Source organism: Molothrus aeneus, chromosome 2 (genome assembly GCF_037042795.1).
Source record: "Molothrus aeneus isolate 106 chromosome 2, BPBGC_Maene_1.0, whole genome shotgun sequence".
Taxonomy (NCBI): domain Eukaryota; kingdom Metazoa; phylum Chordata; class Aves; order Passeriformes; family Icteridae; genus Molothrus; species Molothrus aeneus.
The window spans coordinates 19,143,572-19,162,254 of NC_089647.1; the positions used below are offsets into that span (position 1 = coordinate 19,143,572).

The 18,683-nt window shown below is 37.7% G+C and overlaps 1 protein-coding gene across 1 annotated transcript in view; it reads right to left on the reverse strand.

Moving 5' to 3' along the window:
- Positions 1-1,488: 1,488 nt before the first annotated feature.
- HJURP (Holliday junction recognition protein) overlaps positions 1,489-18,683 on the reverse strand; it is a 46,617-nt gene continuing 29,422 nt past the window's right edge. The window contains exons 18-28 of the mRNA XM_066568840.1: positions 18,582-18,683; positions 17,766-17,829; positions 13,675-13,721; positions 13,056-13,095; positions 10,367-10,425; positions 9,078-9,179; positions 8,262-8,325; positions 5,801-7,365; positions 5,240-5,303; positions 4,988-5,075; positions 1,489-2,938 (exon numbers count right to left, since the gene is read on the reverse strand). Coding sequence (XP_066424937.1) covers positions 2,893-2,938; positions 4,988-5,075; positions 5,240-5,303; positions 5,801-7,365; positions 8,262-8,325; positions 9,078-9,179; positions 10,367-10,425; positions 13,056-13,095; positions 13,675-13,721; positions 17,766-17,829; positions 18,582-18,683 — 2,241 coding nt within the window. The 3' untranslated portion in view covers positions 1,489-2,892. The remainder of the gene's footprint in view (positions 2,939-4,987; positions 5,076-5,239; positions 5,304-5,800; positions 7,366-8,261; positions 8,326-9,077; positions 9,180-10,366; positions 10,426-13,055; positions 13,096-13,674; positions 13,722-17,765; positions 17,830-18,581) is intronic.

Consider the following 18,683-nt stretch of genomic DNA (forward strand, 5'->3'; position numbering starts at 1 on the left):
TGGTTGGTAACCTACCCTGTGTCTCATGCTACTGCCCAGAACACCATCCTGGGCCTGGAAAAGCAAGTCCTGTGGAGGCATAGTACCCTCGAAAGGACTGAGACCCATTTCAAGAACAGCCTTATCAACACCTGGGCTAGGGAACGTGGCATTGAGTGGGTGTACCATATCCCCTACCATGCACCAGCTGTAGGCAAAGTGGAGACGTACAATGGACTGCTAAAAACCACCTTGAAAGCATTAGGTGGGGGATCTTTCAAAAACTGGGAGCAGCATCTGGCAAAAGGCACCTGGTTAGCTAACACCCGAGGCTCTACTAACCAAGTGGGCCCTGCCCAATCGGAGCCTTTGCATAGAGTAAATGGAGACAAAGTCCCAGTGGTACATGTCAGAGGTTTGTTAGGGAAGACAGTTTGGATTAATTCTGCCTTGAATACAGACAAACCCATTCATGGGGTTGTTTTTGCTCAGGGACCAGGTTGCACATGGCGGATAATGCAAAAAGATGGAAGAACACGATGTGTACCTATGGAATACCTATGGAAGGAAGATCTGATTGTTGAGTGAGACCTATGTGTAAATTTTTTTTTTTTTTGCTTTACTACCATTGTCTAAATAGCTTTATATTGGATGTATAATGTATGTGTTTGTAGAGTTAGAATATATATTGGTTTTAGTAGTAAGCTGATGATATGGGGATAAGGGGTGGAATGTCCTAGGTTGACTATATGATGCTTTTATCCCCAATCACCTTGTTCTTTTTATGCTGAATAATAAATTTTGCACCTTTAAGACGTGTTCCAGAGAGTGAAGGGAGGAGAGAAGAAGTGCACAGTTTGTTTTCAGACACTGCACTCACCCGTCCACATTCCTGCTCCTGGACTGTGTTGTCTGTGGATGGACAGACAGCGGGACAGAGCTCTCCTTTGCTTTTAGTTAGTTTAGCTAGCTGAGGCAAAGAAGTTCCCTGGACTGTGAGCTTTTTTTTCCCTTTTTCTTTGGACCTGTTCAAACCTGCTCTGGACTAAACACCCAGGGGAGCACCGGCAGCTCACACCTGTGGCCCACCGGGCTGGGCCTGGGCCGCGACATTTCCAGCACCGGAGGGACAGATAAGAGACTGAGTGAGCTGAACTGCAACCCTGGGAGGGACTTTCTGAGTTTGTCATCTCTTTTGGAGCCGCAAGGGGGTTTATTGTTTAATATTGTTTAGGTTTTATTGTTTAATAAACAGTTTTTTCCACTTTTCTCCAAGGAGGTATTTTCTCCTGGAGTGGTTGGGGGGAGGGATTGATTGAATCTGCTTTCCTAGAGGAGCCCCTTTGGGGTTCTCTTTAAAATTTGCTGTGAACCAGTTAAATTCTTTACATATAGAGCAAGTTACAACTAATTACAACATAAGAGGGGCTAGGTTCTAGGTTTACAATTTTGTCAAAACACGTAATGCAATTATCAAACCTATTAAACAGTATAAAATTTTATTGAACAACCAACTCTGGAAAATTTTAACATTAACATTGCATAGCAGACTCAAGTCATAGTATATAGCAATGATTTTTGTATTAAACAGTATAAAATTTTATTGAACAACCAACTCTGGAAAATTTTAACATTAACATTGCATAGCAGACTCGAGTCATAGTATATAGCAATGATTTTTGTATTAAACAGTATAAAATTTTATTGAACAACCAACTCTGGAAAATTTTAACATTAACATTGCATAGCAGACTCGAGTCATAGTATATAGCAATGATTTTTGTATTAAACAGTATAAAATTTTATTGAACAACCAACTCTGGAAAATTTTAACATTAACATTGCATAGCAGACTCGAGTCATAGTATATAGCAATGATTTTTGTATTAAACAGTATAAAATTTTATTGAACAACCAACTCTGGAAAATTTTAACATTAACATTGCATAGCAGACTCGAGTCATAGTATATAGCAATGATTTTTGTATTAAACAGTATAAAATTTTATTGAACAACCAACTCTGGAAAATTTTAACATTAACATTGCATAGCAGACTCGAGTCATAGTATATAGCAATGATTTTTGTATTAAACAGTATAAAATTTTATTGAACAACCAACTCTGGAAAATTTTAACATTAACATTGCATAGCAGACTCGAGTCATAGTATATAGCAATGATTTTTGTATTAAACAGTATAAAATTTTATTGAACAACCAACTCTGGAAAATTTTAACATTAACATTGCATAGCAGACTCGAGTCATAGTATATAGCAATGATTTTTGTATTAAACAGTATAAAATTTTATTGAACAACCAACTCTGGAAAATTTTAACATTAACATTGCATAGCAGACTCAAGTCATAGTATATAGCAATGATTTTTGTATTAAACAGTATAAAATTTTATTGAACAACCAACTCTGGAAAATTTTAACATTAACATTGCATAGCAGACTCAAGTCATAGTATATAGCAATGATTTTTGGGTCTGTACTGATGCATTCAAAAAGCATGAACAGGCAACAATTTAGGTAAATAAGCTTATTCCTTATTATTAATACAGTTTCCTTATTATTAATACAGTAACAATCAAAGCTTAACAGCAAATAAAAAGAATACAGATCACACTCTGTTATTACAAATACTGTCAAATATAAAAATCCAACTTAGCCATAAATTGAGTAAGAAGTGCCCTGTTAAAAGGGATGAACCCTTTCCCAAAGATTTGAACTACAATGAAGTATAAGTCAGAACTATTTGTGTATTGCTTACATATAATTATACATCCTTGATTCTTGGAAGAAGAAACAACACTGAATAAAACCCAACCTATATAAAACTTTTTTAACTGTAACAATGCATTAATGCTTCTTGGTGAGCTTTAACCAGAGAGTCATCCAAGGGATTCCTACAGTTGGTCTTTCCCATCAGTGTAGCTTAGTTTTCTGTATACTCTAAGGAAAAAAAACCCAAAACCTTTGTTTAGATGATGGAGTAAATTACACAAAAATACTGTACATTTGCTGAAACTCCAGTGAACAGGATGAAATTGAAACAAATTATAAAAGCAAGGTATCTGAACATCTTGACTGTCAACAGCAGCAGGGCTCCTTGTCTGCTTTCCTATGTGCTTTCACATGGAGAGGAAGCTTTTCATGCTATGTCATTTTAATCCCTCAGTAGTGCTACTAGATCAATCTAAGTTATGTATATCTATTAAACTTTGAGATGCAATCTTGGAATGTATTCAGAACTAGATAAAAGATAAAGATACAAGTGAGAACACTTTGCTTAAGAAATTGCATAGATTTTCTCTCCTATTTTGAACTAATTTCGTTTACATCTGACAATTAAGTATAGCAGTAAAGCTGTAGGACAGCGTTCACGCAGAGCTGTTATGAACATTTATGTTATGTTATTCGTTAGGAACATTTCCTTTTCAGAAATCTCCTTCATAATCATCTTCTAGATAAAGGCAATCTGGGTCCAGATAGAAAAACATTATCCCTTTTCTTTTCACAACCATTCATTAGAAAATAGAGCATTTTTCCACATAGCATTGAACGTCTGAGGGATCTGAAGCCATTAAAAAGCTTCACTGCTGGGAACCATAGAAAGCTGAAAATATCACACCACAGGCCTCAGGAAGCTTTCCAGCTGACAGTCTGTTTTGGCTACAAATCAGCAAACATGTCTTTGTATAATTAAAGAAGAAAGAAATAGATTTTATTCCAGATGATTTGGAAGAAAACTCTGAAATCTTGATTTCTCTACTTATAGGCATTAAATAAAGAAAACCCATTTCCTTTAAAACAATAACTAATCTAACAGGAATGGCTGTTTTGTATGAGGAGACAGGATACCGTAGTGAGGAAAAACAAAAGGCAATCAAAGAACTGAGAAGAACTTTGCTCAGTTAAGTGGGCATACTCAACATCACAGAAACATCCTTGCATACTCATCAGCTTGTCTCCAATCTTTCATTATATACGAAATAATCAAAAAATAATCTTTATCAATATTGTATGTATTTGTAAGCCTCTAAATTTCAATTCCATCTTTGCTTAAACTGAAACTTGATTTCTTTACATCATTAAAACTTCTTTTCTGGGTAAATTCTCCATACAAGTAGTTTAAAAAATACTTTCAGCCTTCCTTTGACCTTCCAATTCAAACATTGTCAGTTAATGCTGATACGATGATGGCCTCAAGCATAGTGAAAATATTTCCTGACTGAGCCTGGGAAGCCAGCATGTCTCGTGAAAAATTACACTTACGGCAAAAAAGCATGTAAAAAATGTTCTGGTAAATAAAATCAGGAATTTTTTAGAGAGCTTTTAATGATTCAGAAATTCTTGGAATATTAAATGTTTGTAATTAAAAATTGAAGAGATCTGAAGCTTGATAATCCTCTAAAAGTTACTTATTTTCTATGAAAACCAGACATTTTAGGCCAGTATTCAGGGAACTGGAAAGTGTCCTGCTTCCAGAGATCTAAGTACACTGCCAGTAGTGATAATAGCAGGAGGAGAGTATCTCTGATATGTTCCAAACAGAACCACTGCTTGTTCACACAGAGCCAAAATGAAGCTAATGATGCCCATCTGCACAGAGGCCAGCTTTTGCAAGTTCTTTTAAATAACAATATATTGCAATCCTCTCTGAGAGGACTTGTCAGTTTAAACACAGAGCCACAATCAATTCCACAGCATATCTAAAATAATAAATGCCTCTATAATGAACACCAGATAGGAATTACAGTAGGTATTCAGCCAGGTCATCTTACTGTCTTGTGCTCAGCAGCTCTCCTTGTTGGAGTCTGGCTAGTTTTGACCACAGACACTTGCCTCTCAGTGTTCAAGTCTGCAGCTGTGATTAGCTTGGGCTCTCCCACACTCATTTTCATTCTACAAAAGTATGCATGTCACCTCCATATCTTTAAGGCAGGCGTAGAGGAGTAAGAATTAATTTTGAAACCGCTTTTAAAAAGAGGCTATTATTACCTTGGGTGATGCTTGCTCACATTTCTGAGAGAGCTGCAATTCTCCATTGCCCCAAGCCAACCAGAGTGTGCACCTGCAGTCCCAGATTCTGGTGATTAGAAACAATGGATAAAAAGGGCAGGAACAATGCTGAGTAGCATGAACATTACAGAATGTTAGGTATTAGCCTATTTAAACATTGGAAGTACTTCTATGGGCAAATTTCCTTAAGAAAATACTCTTGCATGAATTAATAAAGTGTCTGAAACTAACCTTGCAGGGAAGTGCCAGAGATACCAAGAAAACTTTGTTGTGAAGAATCATGAGATCCAGAGACCTGAAAATAAAGCAGCAACATATAACATTCATTAAAAGATATACTATTTCACAGCTTGCCTCAGAAGAAATTACTGTGAACTTGGAAAGAAGTGTCTGATTTAAATCAGAAAGTTTAATGATTCCTGTGAAAGCCTATAAAGATTAATTTGTTTTACCTTGTCCATCTCTAAAATTAATGTCATTATTTCAAAAGGACAACACCATAACGGAGTCAATATTTGAGACCATTTTTTCAGTGACACTGTCTATTAAAATGGAGTAAAAACTTTCATTTAGAACCATTTCAAATTTATTAAATATAAAGAGCTTCATCATATGGATCCAGGAGACCTGATATCCCCAAGCCCCCAGAGCTGTAAAACATCCCTACTGACCAAAAAGCACCATAAGTATGCTATCCTTAGTCGAAACAGCTTGCAGCTCTAATCCATTCTTAAGCCCTTTTCCAAATATCTAAAGGTGCACAGTTTTTTCCCCGCCAAGCTCCTGAAATACCTGACAATGACAGTTGCAATCAGCAAAAAAGCTGGGCTTGCTACAGTTGTACGTGCTCAAAAAATCCATGCCACCTATCTGAAGATTACCCTCTTTACTGTGGGAAATCTCCCGACATTTGCTTGAAGAAAAACAATATTCCGGTATAAATTTCAGTCGCTTTACTGGTGAACAAAGAGGATGGTTTTGAAAATTTCCTGCTCTTTTAGCACTGGAAATTGCAGAATAAGTTCTGACAGGAGAATTAACAAGAGCATTTACAGTTTCAGGCATCTGTATTTCTTCATACTTCCTGAAATTTGAAGTTCTCTGAAGCCCAGGAGATTTTGGAACAGACTTCCCACACAGTTTCTCAAATTCTATACCACACTGTTTAAGGGACCTCTCAGAATCACTTAGATTACTCTTCACTAATGTTCCTTTCTCTTCATGGTTCTGTGAGTTTAAAAGAGGTCTTGTCAATGTCAAAGGCTTAAAGTATTCTCCAGAAATCACTCTGTAGTAGAGTTTGTCAAATGCAGCATCTATTTCTTCGTCCCTCTTTGAAGGATTCTGCTTCCAGGAGGAAAATGACTTTTTGTGCTGGAAAGAAGTTATTTTTTGAGGACATATGAACATAGTATTTGATGATCTTGCAGGAGAACAATTTGTGGTAGGTATAGAATTGTTTCTATTGTCATGGGAACTGCAAGCAGATGAACACAACTCTGAGGTACCAACACAAAAGTCGGTTTTCTGAGTCTTACTCTCTTCTACAAGATGAAACGCTCTTGAATCTGAACTGGCAGTAGATGTTATAAAACTCGGTTCTGAGAAACATTTGTAAGTAAATTTTTCACCTTCTATGTATTCTGAATTCTTTGGTGAGGCAATAGCCTGTAATTTATCTTCAACTAGAAATGTCTCTCCCATTCTATCCATAACATCAGGAAAAGCAGTGTGTTTGCAGACTTCCTGACGTTTTCCAGATGCCAAATGTTGTTCTAAACTTGAGTCAGAGTAGTGCATTTTGATTTCATTTGTATCAGCACAAGCATGAGGCACCAGACCAGATGAATTACTAATGGGACAACTGTCATAACAGAATTCTCTGCTCTCATTTCCAAAAGTTGGATTTTGGTTGTCTTCACTTCTACGGCTACACATGCTGTGGAATGCTTTCTTTGGTTTACATTTACAGGGTCTGAACCCTGTAATTTTGTGTGCAGTGACACTGAGCTTTGGTCTTCTAGAATGCCGTCTCTTGGACCTTAAGTGTCCAAACATGTACTTCAACACTTTTCTCTGAGAATGCTTGGTCATGAGCTTTGTAAGTATCGCTACCATTGCTGGATACAAGCCTGAAAGAGTTGTACTGCTCAAGGAGCATTCCTCATCTGCAGACTGGTATTCTCCAAGGATACTATCACATGAAGTTATGCTCAGTTCTGGACAAAGTTGATGCCTGGGTGAGGCTACTGTATTTGATGGAATGGGAACAGCAGAATGTTGTAACTGTGGATATTTGGATGAAGAACATTCATTTGAAAACTCTAGCTTCTTTCTGCAAACAGTAGCTTGATTGCCTATTCAAAAAAACCCAAAAAGCAAACAAAAAAACTACAATGAGTCAAAAAAACAAAAACAAAGACAGAAAAAAATCCAAACCTATTAAGGCACTTACAATAATATATTGTATAGCTTAAAATAAACTGCATATGATTCAGATAGCCTTACTGATTATTACAAAAAAAATTAATACATTTCTAACCATATGGACTTCACATGTTAAAGAGGAAAGAAGTTAAATGTTGGAAAACTGCATTATTCAAATAGCATAATATGCAGCTATTCACTGCAAAAGAAGACTTCTTTGAAATTTTGTCAATCCTGGTCAGAAGTAAGAGCCTTATCCAAAAGGTTGTGTTACTTATTTGCAGTGTTCCCTGAAAGCTTTGTACTCGGCTAGTAAAAGTACAGCTTTTGTTTTCATAAATCATGATGAAAATATTGCTTTCAGTAGTTAAGCCTAAAATATTTATATTAAAACTCTTAAGCTTGCAATGAGTCTGGAAAGCTTCTGACCAAAGTTCACTGACAAAGAGCCACTCTGACTATCAGTTGCCAGCGGACCCCAAGCCACTGTATTACATTCCTTGAGATTAAAATAAGCAGAACTAAAAACCATTGCTTACAGTGAGCTAAATGCTGCTGAATTTGTAACTATGCATATTGGTTCCTGAGGCAGCATGAAAACAGCTGGATTTATACAGACAATTTATTTGGTTTCTGTTTTCAAAATACAGTCTGCCATAAGAAAAATCATGTCTGACTTACCTATGAAATCCAGACTATTAAAATTTTAAGCTGGATAAATAATGCCTTTGTTTACAAGAAATGAAATATTTCTCCTAATGAATTTCAATAAAACCATATTTTTAAAGAAATACATTTGACCAACAGACAAAAGACTTAATTGTACCAAGCAGTTCTCGCCCGGGCAAAGCTGAACGACGACGTTTTGACAAACTTGGAGGAGTTGTTATCTGAAAAACATAGAAAGAAAAAAACAATCTAATGTTCTGAGCTTTTTGCATGTTAAAGATATCAGCAAAACCTAACTTGTGACTTCCTTGCCTCTTGCTCTTCTGGGTCATGTACAGTAGTTATGGTCTTTAAGGGCTCAGCCAAGTTCAGACAAAGTGGAAAACATCTTGTCTAAGACTTCAGTAGAAAGTTTTAGGACTCGCTAGTTTATTCTTGGAAAGCTATTCATAATTTTTTCAACTTATACGTTACACGTCATGTACTAATCCCTACCCCAAATATAAGAACTTATCCATCGATATATATCTACACACACACACTTGAGTAATCTACACATCTCTGGCAGCTCCAGCAGAAAAGAGAAGCTGCATCCTGACACTTCACCCTGACCTTCCTCACTCCCCAGATCAAAACAAAGCTAATTCTTTTTCTTTGAGCCTCTACAAAGCTCAGATTTAGACTTTTAGGAAAATTAACAGCTCAAAGATCAACCTGCACATCAGGGTTCCAAGAACAACATATAAAAGTAAAAAACAAGTGAAAATACATTTAATAAAACATTTGCTTTGTTTCTTACATTTCATAGCTCTCACAACCCCAAGATCCTACAATATCTACACAGACATCAAGCAGAAGAACAATGGGAGAAGCCCAGAGAAGTTGTGTGAAAATGCATTTAACTGCTACCCAGTTAAAGAGCTTTTACTTTATTCTAACTAGCTCATAACTTAGAATAGGAGAAATATCTCACCGTTATCCATTTGGGAATATTTCTCTCATCACCTTGTAATATCACATCCACTGGAACTCTTTTTTTCTTCAGGATTTGGCCATCAGATTCTACATTCAGATTCTAAAAGGAAAACAGAATTATTAAAACACATGGAAATTATTGGCACAGGCAACTCCAAAATGATTATCCTGATTTACTGCAAACAAGTACTCTTCAGATCAGGCTATATGCAACCTGCATAAACTTATTTTTAATGTACACGTTTTAGGCAAAAACCTGCCTCCCCACCTCCCCCCCAGCCAAAAAAAAACCACCACAATTCCATAGAAGGAACTACCTGTGAAGATATTTAAAAAAGGAATAATAAACAAGTATATTCAAGGAACAGCACACTCGGCCTAAAAGATCCTCTGATGAAAACCATCAAAAATCCCAATCAAATAAAGGAAAGAGGAAGAAAGAAAAAAGGTTACAAAGCTCTGACGATTACAGCTGCAAATCTCTACTTGTATTCTCAACATTCCGTGTGAAGTCATATACAAATGAAGGTCTACTCTGCAACTACCCTCAATGTAAAACCTAAGAGAATTTTGGAATAAAAGGCCATTCATTAGTCAAACTGGAAGCAATCTCTGGAAGCAACTGGAAACAATCTCCTTTCTGAAGCAGATTGTATTAGCTGTTGTCAGAGAGAAGACACCAGCACAGTGCTAGACAAGTAAGGAAAGTAAATCCCATTTTTGGCAACGCTATTGGAGGAAGCAAACCACAGGATTAAAATGGCTGCACACACAAAGTGCGTGTTATATTTTTCCTCAACACTGTAAATAGTCCGGCTAGTCCTGACCCTAGTCTGGTTTGGGAAGCAACAGCAGAAGATCCCAGACTGCTTTTGTTATGGCAGCCATTACTGCTCATTTACCATTTGCTTCCAATCATGTTACCTATTTACGCTAGACTCTCAGGTGAACGACCATTCTTTAACAAGCGTTTTCACCTTATGATCCATCTGCTTTCTCTTTTTCCTTACCTAGAAAAAGCCCTTCTTAGGGCTGCCTGCTGATGCAGTACATTGTAGGCCTTCCTCTGGCCCACTGGTATTAGCAAGACAATAACATCACTTGTCATTGATTGGTCTCTGTGACGCTACTTATTGAACTCCTCACTTGCCAAAAATGTGCATTAAGACGCAGACGATATCAAGTCTTCTGCTGACTGCATCAGCTCATCAGGCATGTGTAAACTATTCAAATAGTAACTAGCTTCTATTGAATCACTACATTCTATTAGACACCCAAAATTTTTACCTTGAGACGGATTCCTTTAAATTTTCTTCCTACTGAGGCTACGTCACCACCTTCTTCACCTGCAATTTGAAGGTAAATATTAAATCAAACATAGCTGAACTCAAACCAGAAATGTTTTTAAACACACACTGTGCAAGTTATTGACTACACTGTTTTCATTCTAGAAAACAGTTTTCTACACTATAACTTTTAACTGTATTACGTTTCCATTCCAATTCCAATTGAAAAGCATGGTTTGTAGCTCCATAAATGACTTCAGCAGAGCAAAGAAGGCTTACGAAAACTTGTTTGCCATCAGTTCTTTACAACTTCTATTAAACATCTCAGAGAGTAAAACATTTTTAAAGCTCCTTCTTTTGTGGCTCTCTAAGATTCATTAATCATTAATGCACAATCCCCACTGCATTCCCAAATATGCCAACAAAGATAGCCAGGATTTTCTTTCACATTTCCTCTCAGTACCTTTCGGTTGTCAAGACCACCTCAGGACTCACAAAGTGAGAAATAACGCAGACTTGAGAATATGAAAAAACAAGACAGACTCTGGTCACTCAGTTTTAGGTATTCTGTGGGTGGTTTTGTGAATGAAATGCAACAAAACATTGTTGTCCTCAATGTAGGCAGACCTTCCAATTCATCATTAGCTAAAATCAGTCATCCATGAGCATCAAATACATGACTGCATTTTCAGCCCCGATTTCTGAACTTCCCTGCACTCATCAGAGGGAAGGAAAAAGAGAGGAGAATAACCCTGGAAATCGTGAGTGAAAGAAATCTTGGTTATCATACTATCACATCACTGCCTCGTCATACTACTCTTACATTGCTGTTTCTCTTTCTGCCATACAATCTTCTTCCTCCAGCTCAATTGGGCACAAACCTGTCAGATTGCTTCCTAAATGTTCATCCAGATGAACAGACTGGACTGCTACAAAAATGGGTGCTTCTCGAGATAAAGGGAACAACTCCTGTGTCACACAATAATTGACCCCATCACATCAACTATAAATTATTAACAAATAGCTTGCATCAGAGCACGAGTTGATTTCTATACAAGTGGAAAATTCTTCTAAGTGTGAGTCCTCAAAAATCTAATTTTAGTATATCTTCAATGTGCTGGCAATCATACTTCCAAATCACTGGAACACTTCAGTAATTAGCAGTGGGCCATGGCACAGATGGAAAAATAAAAGTATTTTCTCCAGGGAATCCAAAAGTGGTCTTAAAGGCCAAAAGGGAAATTCAGTAACACCTTTGCGCCTCAAAGGCAGAACAGAGAGAAAGAAAGACAACTTCCATCTTCCTCTCTCAAAAATATGACCTTTATTTCAGAAAGCTATATCACAGGAGGTGCATCCAAAACACTCTCATTCTCTAAGTTATAACTTAGAGAATAATAAATAATAATAATAATAATAAAAAAATAATAATAAAAATAATAAATAATAAAACTTCTCCAAATTAATCCAGTCCTCTGTGATAGGACCCTGCTGGATACAAGTAATTGTTAGATGTACTCTGCCATGCTACTTCCTGAGAAAGCAAGAAATGGTAATCCTAATAACTTTCCCTATCAAGGACAGACTTGCAGGCCCAGGCGAGAGCTGCTCCACTTGACTTTTGCCTGCTGTAGACAAGCTTTGCACACTTTCAACACAAAAATAGTGGATAATACCTGGAAGAAACTCTGCCTTCCCTGACAAGTATGAGGTATTCTGTATGAATACTAAAAGGGGAAAACACCTGCCAAAACTAAAACCTTAGTTAAAACAGCTAAAGACTGATTTCTTCCCTTAAGTTAGTGTGCCCTATTGGTAAGCTTTTATGTATCAAAAAGCCACCAAAACCCAACCAAGTAAAACGGACCCTGAAAACACCCAACCCAAACTACCAAAGGCCAAAACATCACACATCACAAACACCACAGTGCACTCAATTTTTTAGGTGAGGAATCAAATCCCATATCCCTAAGAATCTAATTTCTACATCTTAAAGGATTTGGAGATAGCTGGAACTCACAGAGGTTTCTACAAATCCTCACCAGATGCTTCGCAGACCATTCGTAAGAGGAGGAGGAGAAGCGCATAATCATTTTATTGGATGCTGCTATGAAAATACCAGAGTCTGTGAAGCACTTCACTCATTTATCCCACAAGTGCAAAAGGCAAAGGAAGTTACAGAAGCCAAGCTACAGGCGCCTCTGAAATATTTTTCCTAGCTTTCATTGAGCAGGCTGAGAAAAAGGGCGTGCTTTCTAAATTGGCAGAAATTATTTTATCATTCAAATGCTTATTTGAAACTATCCTCTCAAATGACTGTAGGAAATATTTCCCTCAACAGGGAAGAAATTGCCAGCCTTAGAGTCAGCTATGTAGATGAACAAGCTTATTAATTACCAGAATACTTAAACCCCAAGCTAAACACACTCTAGTACAACTTCCCTTTCAGCCATTAACTGCTGGCTATTGCCTAGCCATAGCTGAATCTATGAAAAACACTACAAGTTTTCATTTGCTCAAACTGTTGAATAATACCAGTTATAAACATTAAAAACAAGTCAAAGGCAGTTCCCACTAATTAATGCAATCAAATAATTATTTGGGAATACAAGGTCAAAACCTCACTATCTTCAATTTTCTCAACAAAGTTAATTAAAGGTTAGATAAGCAGTAAATGAAAAAAAACCCACCTGTATCAGATGTATCTGCACCAGAGTTCTCAGAAGATTCCTTAAAAGCACATGAAAGGAATTTTACTACCTGGTAGCTTAAACTATATTAATTAGCCCATAGAATTTTCTGCTTTCACTACATGCTCAGTTTTTGGGGGGTGGTGGTTGTGAAACAAATGCAGGTGGTATTCCACAAATTTTGACCAAATCACACCATCTTTATTAACAAGTCTATACACACACTTACTTTGAGTCAAAAGAAGCTATTCTAGACTACACAGATTTTACAAGTAGTAATTTAAAAAGTTAGACCCACATATTGCCTAACTAAAAAGGCACTTGGTGGTGAACAGCCCCTATCCAACTGCTCTCTCTCCCCCTCCAAAATAACCCTAATAATACAGCTGAAAACCAGTCCAGATATCGTGGTACAGGACCATCTGCTCATAAATGATTTCTTAGCTTTTGACTACATAAATACATTTTCCCAAAGAGACGGACATAGGATGGTTGGGGGTTGGAAGGGACCTTAAAAATCATCTAGAACCATCCCCTCTGTGATGGCCAGATTGCTCAAAGCCTCACCCAGCCTGGCCTGGAACACTCCATCAAAACAGATGCAATGTAGCACCCATACCTGGTGTTCTGCTGAGTTCTCATCTTCAAAATCACGGCTCTGCTTCTCTGATATTTCATAGCATGAATGGGAGAGGAAAAAAAAAGTTCTATTACTTTCATAATATTTAGCCTCTCTTGCTATTTTTGTTTTCAATTTCTTTTATTTTTCCCTCTATTTACGTCCTATCACCAGTGGCTCTAGTAAATGGTTTCTTTTTCTGACTCCCTCTGGCCAATCACACTATATTGAAACACAAACCAAAGTACTGCAGCACCCTTTTTATCACTGTTGAACAGTGCAGAAAACCGGTTTTGTGTGCTTCACGTTCAAGGCACTTGTGCATATCTTCTAGCACGGTGTGTGCTATTTTTACAGCGGAGTGCGATATCCTTGCTTGGCTCAAGCAGCTTTCAAAATTGTCTCTTCAGCATTTGATTGTTCCAAAGTAAGTCTATTACTTTGAACTCCTTTGCATGAAATCGAAGAAATTTCAGTTTTAGCCCAAATTTGTCAGACAACAAATTTCTCAGTGGGCAACACCACCTGCTATCATCTGAGAGTTAATTAAGGGTATTCCCTCTTCCGTTAATTACTTAAATAAAGTATTTAACCAATAAAGTGCACAGGACAAGTCCTGTAGAAAAACCACCATGTTTGCCCCAAGTTTGGACACAGACCACTGATAATTATTCAAAGCACAATTTACCAACCAGTGGCTACAAAACCACTCTCTCATAAAATTCAACAAGCATATAACTCGAAGGCTCTGGCTTAAGGTTGTAACCCTCTCTGGAAATTAATCCTCATGATTTTGCAAAACACTACTGTAATACTTCCTTAACAAGATATTCTTTTAGAAGCCAAAGAGTGCCTCTTCCAAACATATCTGGGTTGGGAACAGACGGCATCAGAAGAATAAAGTAGTGTCCAGTTGAAATCCCTTACTGAGCAAGGTCTATGAAACACCACAAAGCCCATTTTGTTCCCAAAAAACTCGCAAGGAAAAAAAGCCAATTCATGTGGCTAATATATGACAAAAATATCACTTCCCTGGCAGGTTGAAATTTAACATACCTGGTCCTCCCTCATTCAGAGCTGCCATATACGAAAAAATAAAACCCCACCACTCAAAGGACTGTCGTTTAAATCACTAAAACTTGATGAGGGTGCTGGACATGCCACCCAAATAGTAAAACTCAAATCTAGCAAAATGCAGAATTGTGAGTTGGAGAAAAACAACACTAGTGATATTCTAAGGGGAGGGGGTCCAGTGATAGGTAGTTGTTTAATGCTTAGACTTAATAGCACAAACCTTCATGTATCCTAGTTTAAAACACTTAGGTCTACTTAAGAGTAAGTAAAATCCGTACATTAGCATTAATAATCCATAGTCAGACGTATCTTTTTTGGGCTGAGGGCTTAAGGTGTATGGGCTGGTTTGATTTTTCGCCTTTTTTAAGGCTAACAGCAACCAAAACCAGACAGTTCAAATGCTTTCATGTGTCTTTGTGTTTCAATTAAACAAAGCCAGAGCAATGGTTTTCTTAAGCTGGAAAAAATCTGCAATATTCTAATTTTTATGGAATATATAAATATACATAGGAAAATACAAATCTATGCAGGCTTACTTTGTTCAAAAGAAAGCTGTTTACCACCCTTGAATATTTAGTTAGAAATTTCTTCCCTAGGATGACTTGAAATAAAGTAATACTTTTCTCAAGTAACATCAGAAGCTGCAAAACACCTATTACCCATTTTTCTGCCTTTCTAGGTCATCTGAAATGGAGGACACTAAATTTAAAATTAATAAGATCAAGTCTTTCCAGCATTTAAGACAACCACGTAAACTCCTTCTTGTAAGAGCTTCTAGGATATTCAGACCATAAAGTAGATTTGCAAAGATTAGCAAAATATTTATTCTAAGAAACTTGAAATACTGTATCTTTGAAAAAACATAACTTTCTTTCCATGTTTTATCAGAGACTATAGCCACAATTTTGTACCACTTTGCCCCATTAGCCAAATGGAACAAGAAGTAAAGGTCAGGACCATCTGAAACTTTTTGTACCAGACCCTTATTTTCCAGCTCTACATTCAGATTTCTTAAGCTGATTCAAAGCCTGTATCTGACCACCGTATGGACAATCTTTTTTGGCAGTGCTGTGGAGGAAGCCCGTGCTAGGCAGTGCTTTGTCCTCTTGTGCTCCAAATAAAAGTTTGCTGTTTCTCAGACAAATGTCATAATAGAACAGCAAAAAAAACCTGACTACACAACCTTGAGAGAATTGAGCCCAACATGCCTTTATTTTGTGAAGGTGGCATGGTGACATTTTGGCCACAATAACGCCCTGCAACACTACAGGCTGGGGACGTTGTGGCTGGACAGTGCCCAGGCAGAAAGGGACCTGGGGGTACTGGCTGACATGAACATGAGCCAGCAGTGTGCCCTGCTGGCTAGTAAGCCCAAGGGCATCCTGGCCTGTGTCAGGAACAGTGTGGCCAGCAGGAGCAGGGAGGTCATCCTTCCCCTGGACTGGGCACTGGTGAGGCCACACCTTGAGGGCTGTGTCCAGTTCTGGCCCCTCAGTTTGGGAAGGACCTTGAGACACTTGAGCGCATCCAGAGGAGGCAACGAGGCTGGTGAGGGGCTTGGAAAACAAACCCTGTGAGGAGTGACTGAGGGAGCTGGGGGTGTTTAGCCTGGAGAAAAGGAGACTCAGAGGCGACCTTATCACTCTCTACAACTTCCTGAAAGGTGGCTGTAGCCAGGTGGGGGTTGGTCTCTCTCTCCTGTCAGCAATGGACAGAACCAGAGGAGCCAGTCTCAAGCTATGTCAAGGGAAATCCAGGTTGGATATCAGGAGAAAGGTTTTTACGGGAAGAGTGATAAAGACCAGAATGGTCTGCTCAGGGAGGCAGTGGAGTCACTATATCCCTCAATGTGTTTAAAAAAGACTGGATGTGGCACTTGGTGCCATAGTCTAGTTGAGGTGTTGGGGCATGGCCTGGACTCAATGATCTTGAAGGTCTCTCCCAATCTAGTGATTCTGCGTGATTCACTCTACTACACCGGAAAAATTTCTCCCCGATCACTTATCCCAGTAGAGATATATATTTTATTGGAACATATAGCTCCTTTTCAGAAAAATGTTCAGATGTCACACATCCCATCCAAGTAGTATCATATCTATGCTTGGGTGTACTGACATGTTTTGGTTTCTATTCCGGAACTTAACTCCCAATAAAGTAACTGTATGCTCCTTTTTCCTGGAGACATCCTGATTCACTGACTGCACTGAATAATCTCCTAAATTATGGAGAGCCCATTATGGAACTTCATGAGATTATTTTAGTACGCATTTTTTAATATGCCCACTTACCTCCTAATTTTCAAAAAGGGCTGCACAAACAGTATGTAAACATTGTAGCTTTAAGGAGTTCTTACTGTCAGGTGTATGGTAAGAGGAGGAGGAGGAGAAGCGCATAATCATTTTAGTGGATGCTGCTATGAAAATACCAGAGTCTGTGAAGCACTTCACCCATTTATCCCAAAAGTACAAAAGGCAAAGGAAGTTACAGAAGCCAAGCTACAGGCGCCTCTGAAATATTTTTCCTAGCTTTCATTGAGCAGGCTGAGAAAAAGGGCGTGCTTTCTAAATTGGCAGAAATTATTTTATCATTCACATGCTTATTTGAAACTATCCTCTCAAATGACAGTAGGAAGCATTGCCCTTAACACAGAAGTAATTGCCAGCCTTAGAGGCAGCTAAGTAGATGAGGGAGCTAATTGAATACCAGAATACAAAACCCCAAGCTAATCATATACTTTACTGCAACTTCTCTTTCAGCAATTAATGCTGGCTACTTCCAAGCCATAGCTGAATCTAAGAAAAACACTGGAAGTTTTCATTTGCTCAAGAATCAAAAATGTTGAATAATACCAGTTTAAAATAGTACAAAAAGCCAGTCAAAATCTTTGGCCACTAATTAAAGCAATCAAGTAATTATATGGAGATATGAAGGCAAAACCTCCCAAGAACGAAATACTTTTTCTAAGAAATATTAATAAAGAAATACATTTGACCAACAGACAAAAGACTTAATTGTACCAAGCAGTTCTCGCCCGGGCAAAGTTGAACGACGACATTTTGACAAACTTGGAGGAGTTGTTATCTGAAAAACATAGAAAGAAAAAAACAATCTAATGTTCTGAGCTTTTTGCATGTTAAAGATATCAGCAAAACCTAACTTGTGACTTCCTTGCCTCTTGCTCTTCTGGGTCATGTACAGTAGTTATGGTCTTTAAGGGCTCAGCCAAGTTCAGACAAAGTGGAAAACATCTTGTCTAAGACTTCAGTAGAAAGTTTTAGGACTCGCTAGTTTATTCTTGGAAAGCTATTCATAATTTTTTCAACTTATACGTTACACGTCATGTACTAATCCCTACCCCAAATATAAGAACTTATCCATCGATATATATCTACACACACACACTTGAGTAATCTACACATCTCTGGCAGCTCCAGCAGAAAAGAGAAGCTGCATCCTGACACTTCACCCTGACCTTCCTCACTCCCCAGATCAAAACAAAGCTAATTCTTTTTCTTTGAGCCTCTACAAAGCTCAGATTTAGACTTTTAGGAAAATTAACAGCTCAAAGATCAACCTGCACATCAGGGTTCCAAGAACAACATATAAAAGTAAAAAACAAGTGAAAATACATTTAATAAAACATTTGCTTTGTTTCTTACATTTCATAGCTCTCACAACCCCAAGATCCTACAATATCTACACAGACATCAAGCAGAAGAACAATGGGAGAAGCCCAGAGAAGTTGTGTGAAAATGCATTTAACTGCTACCCAGTTAAAGAGCTTTTACTTTATTCTAACTAGCTCATAACTTAGAATAGGAGAAATATCTCACCGTTATCCATTTGGGAATATTTCTCTCATCACCTTGTAATATCACATCCACTGGAACTCTTTTTTTCTTCAGGATTTGGCCATCAGATTCTACATTCAGATT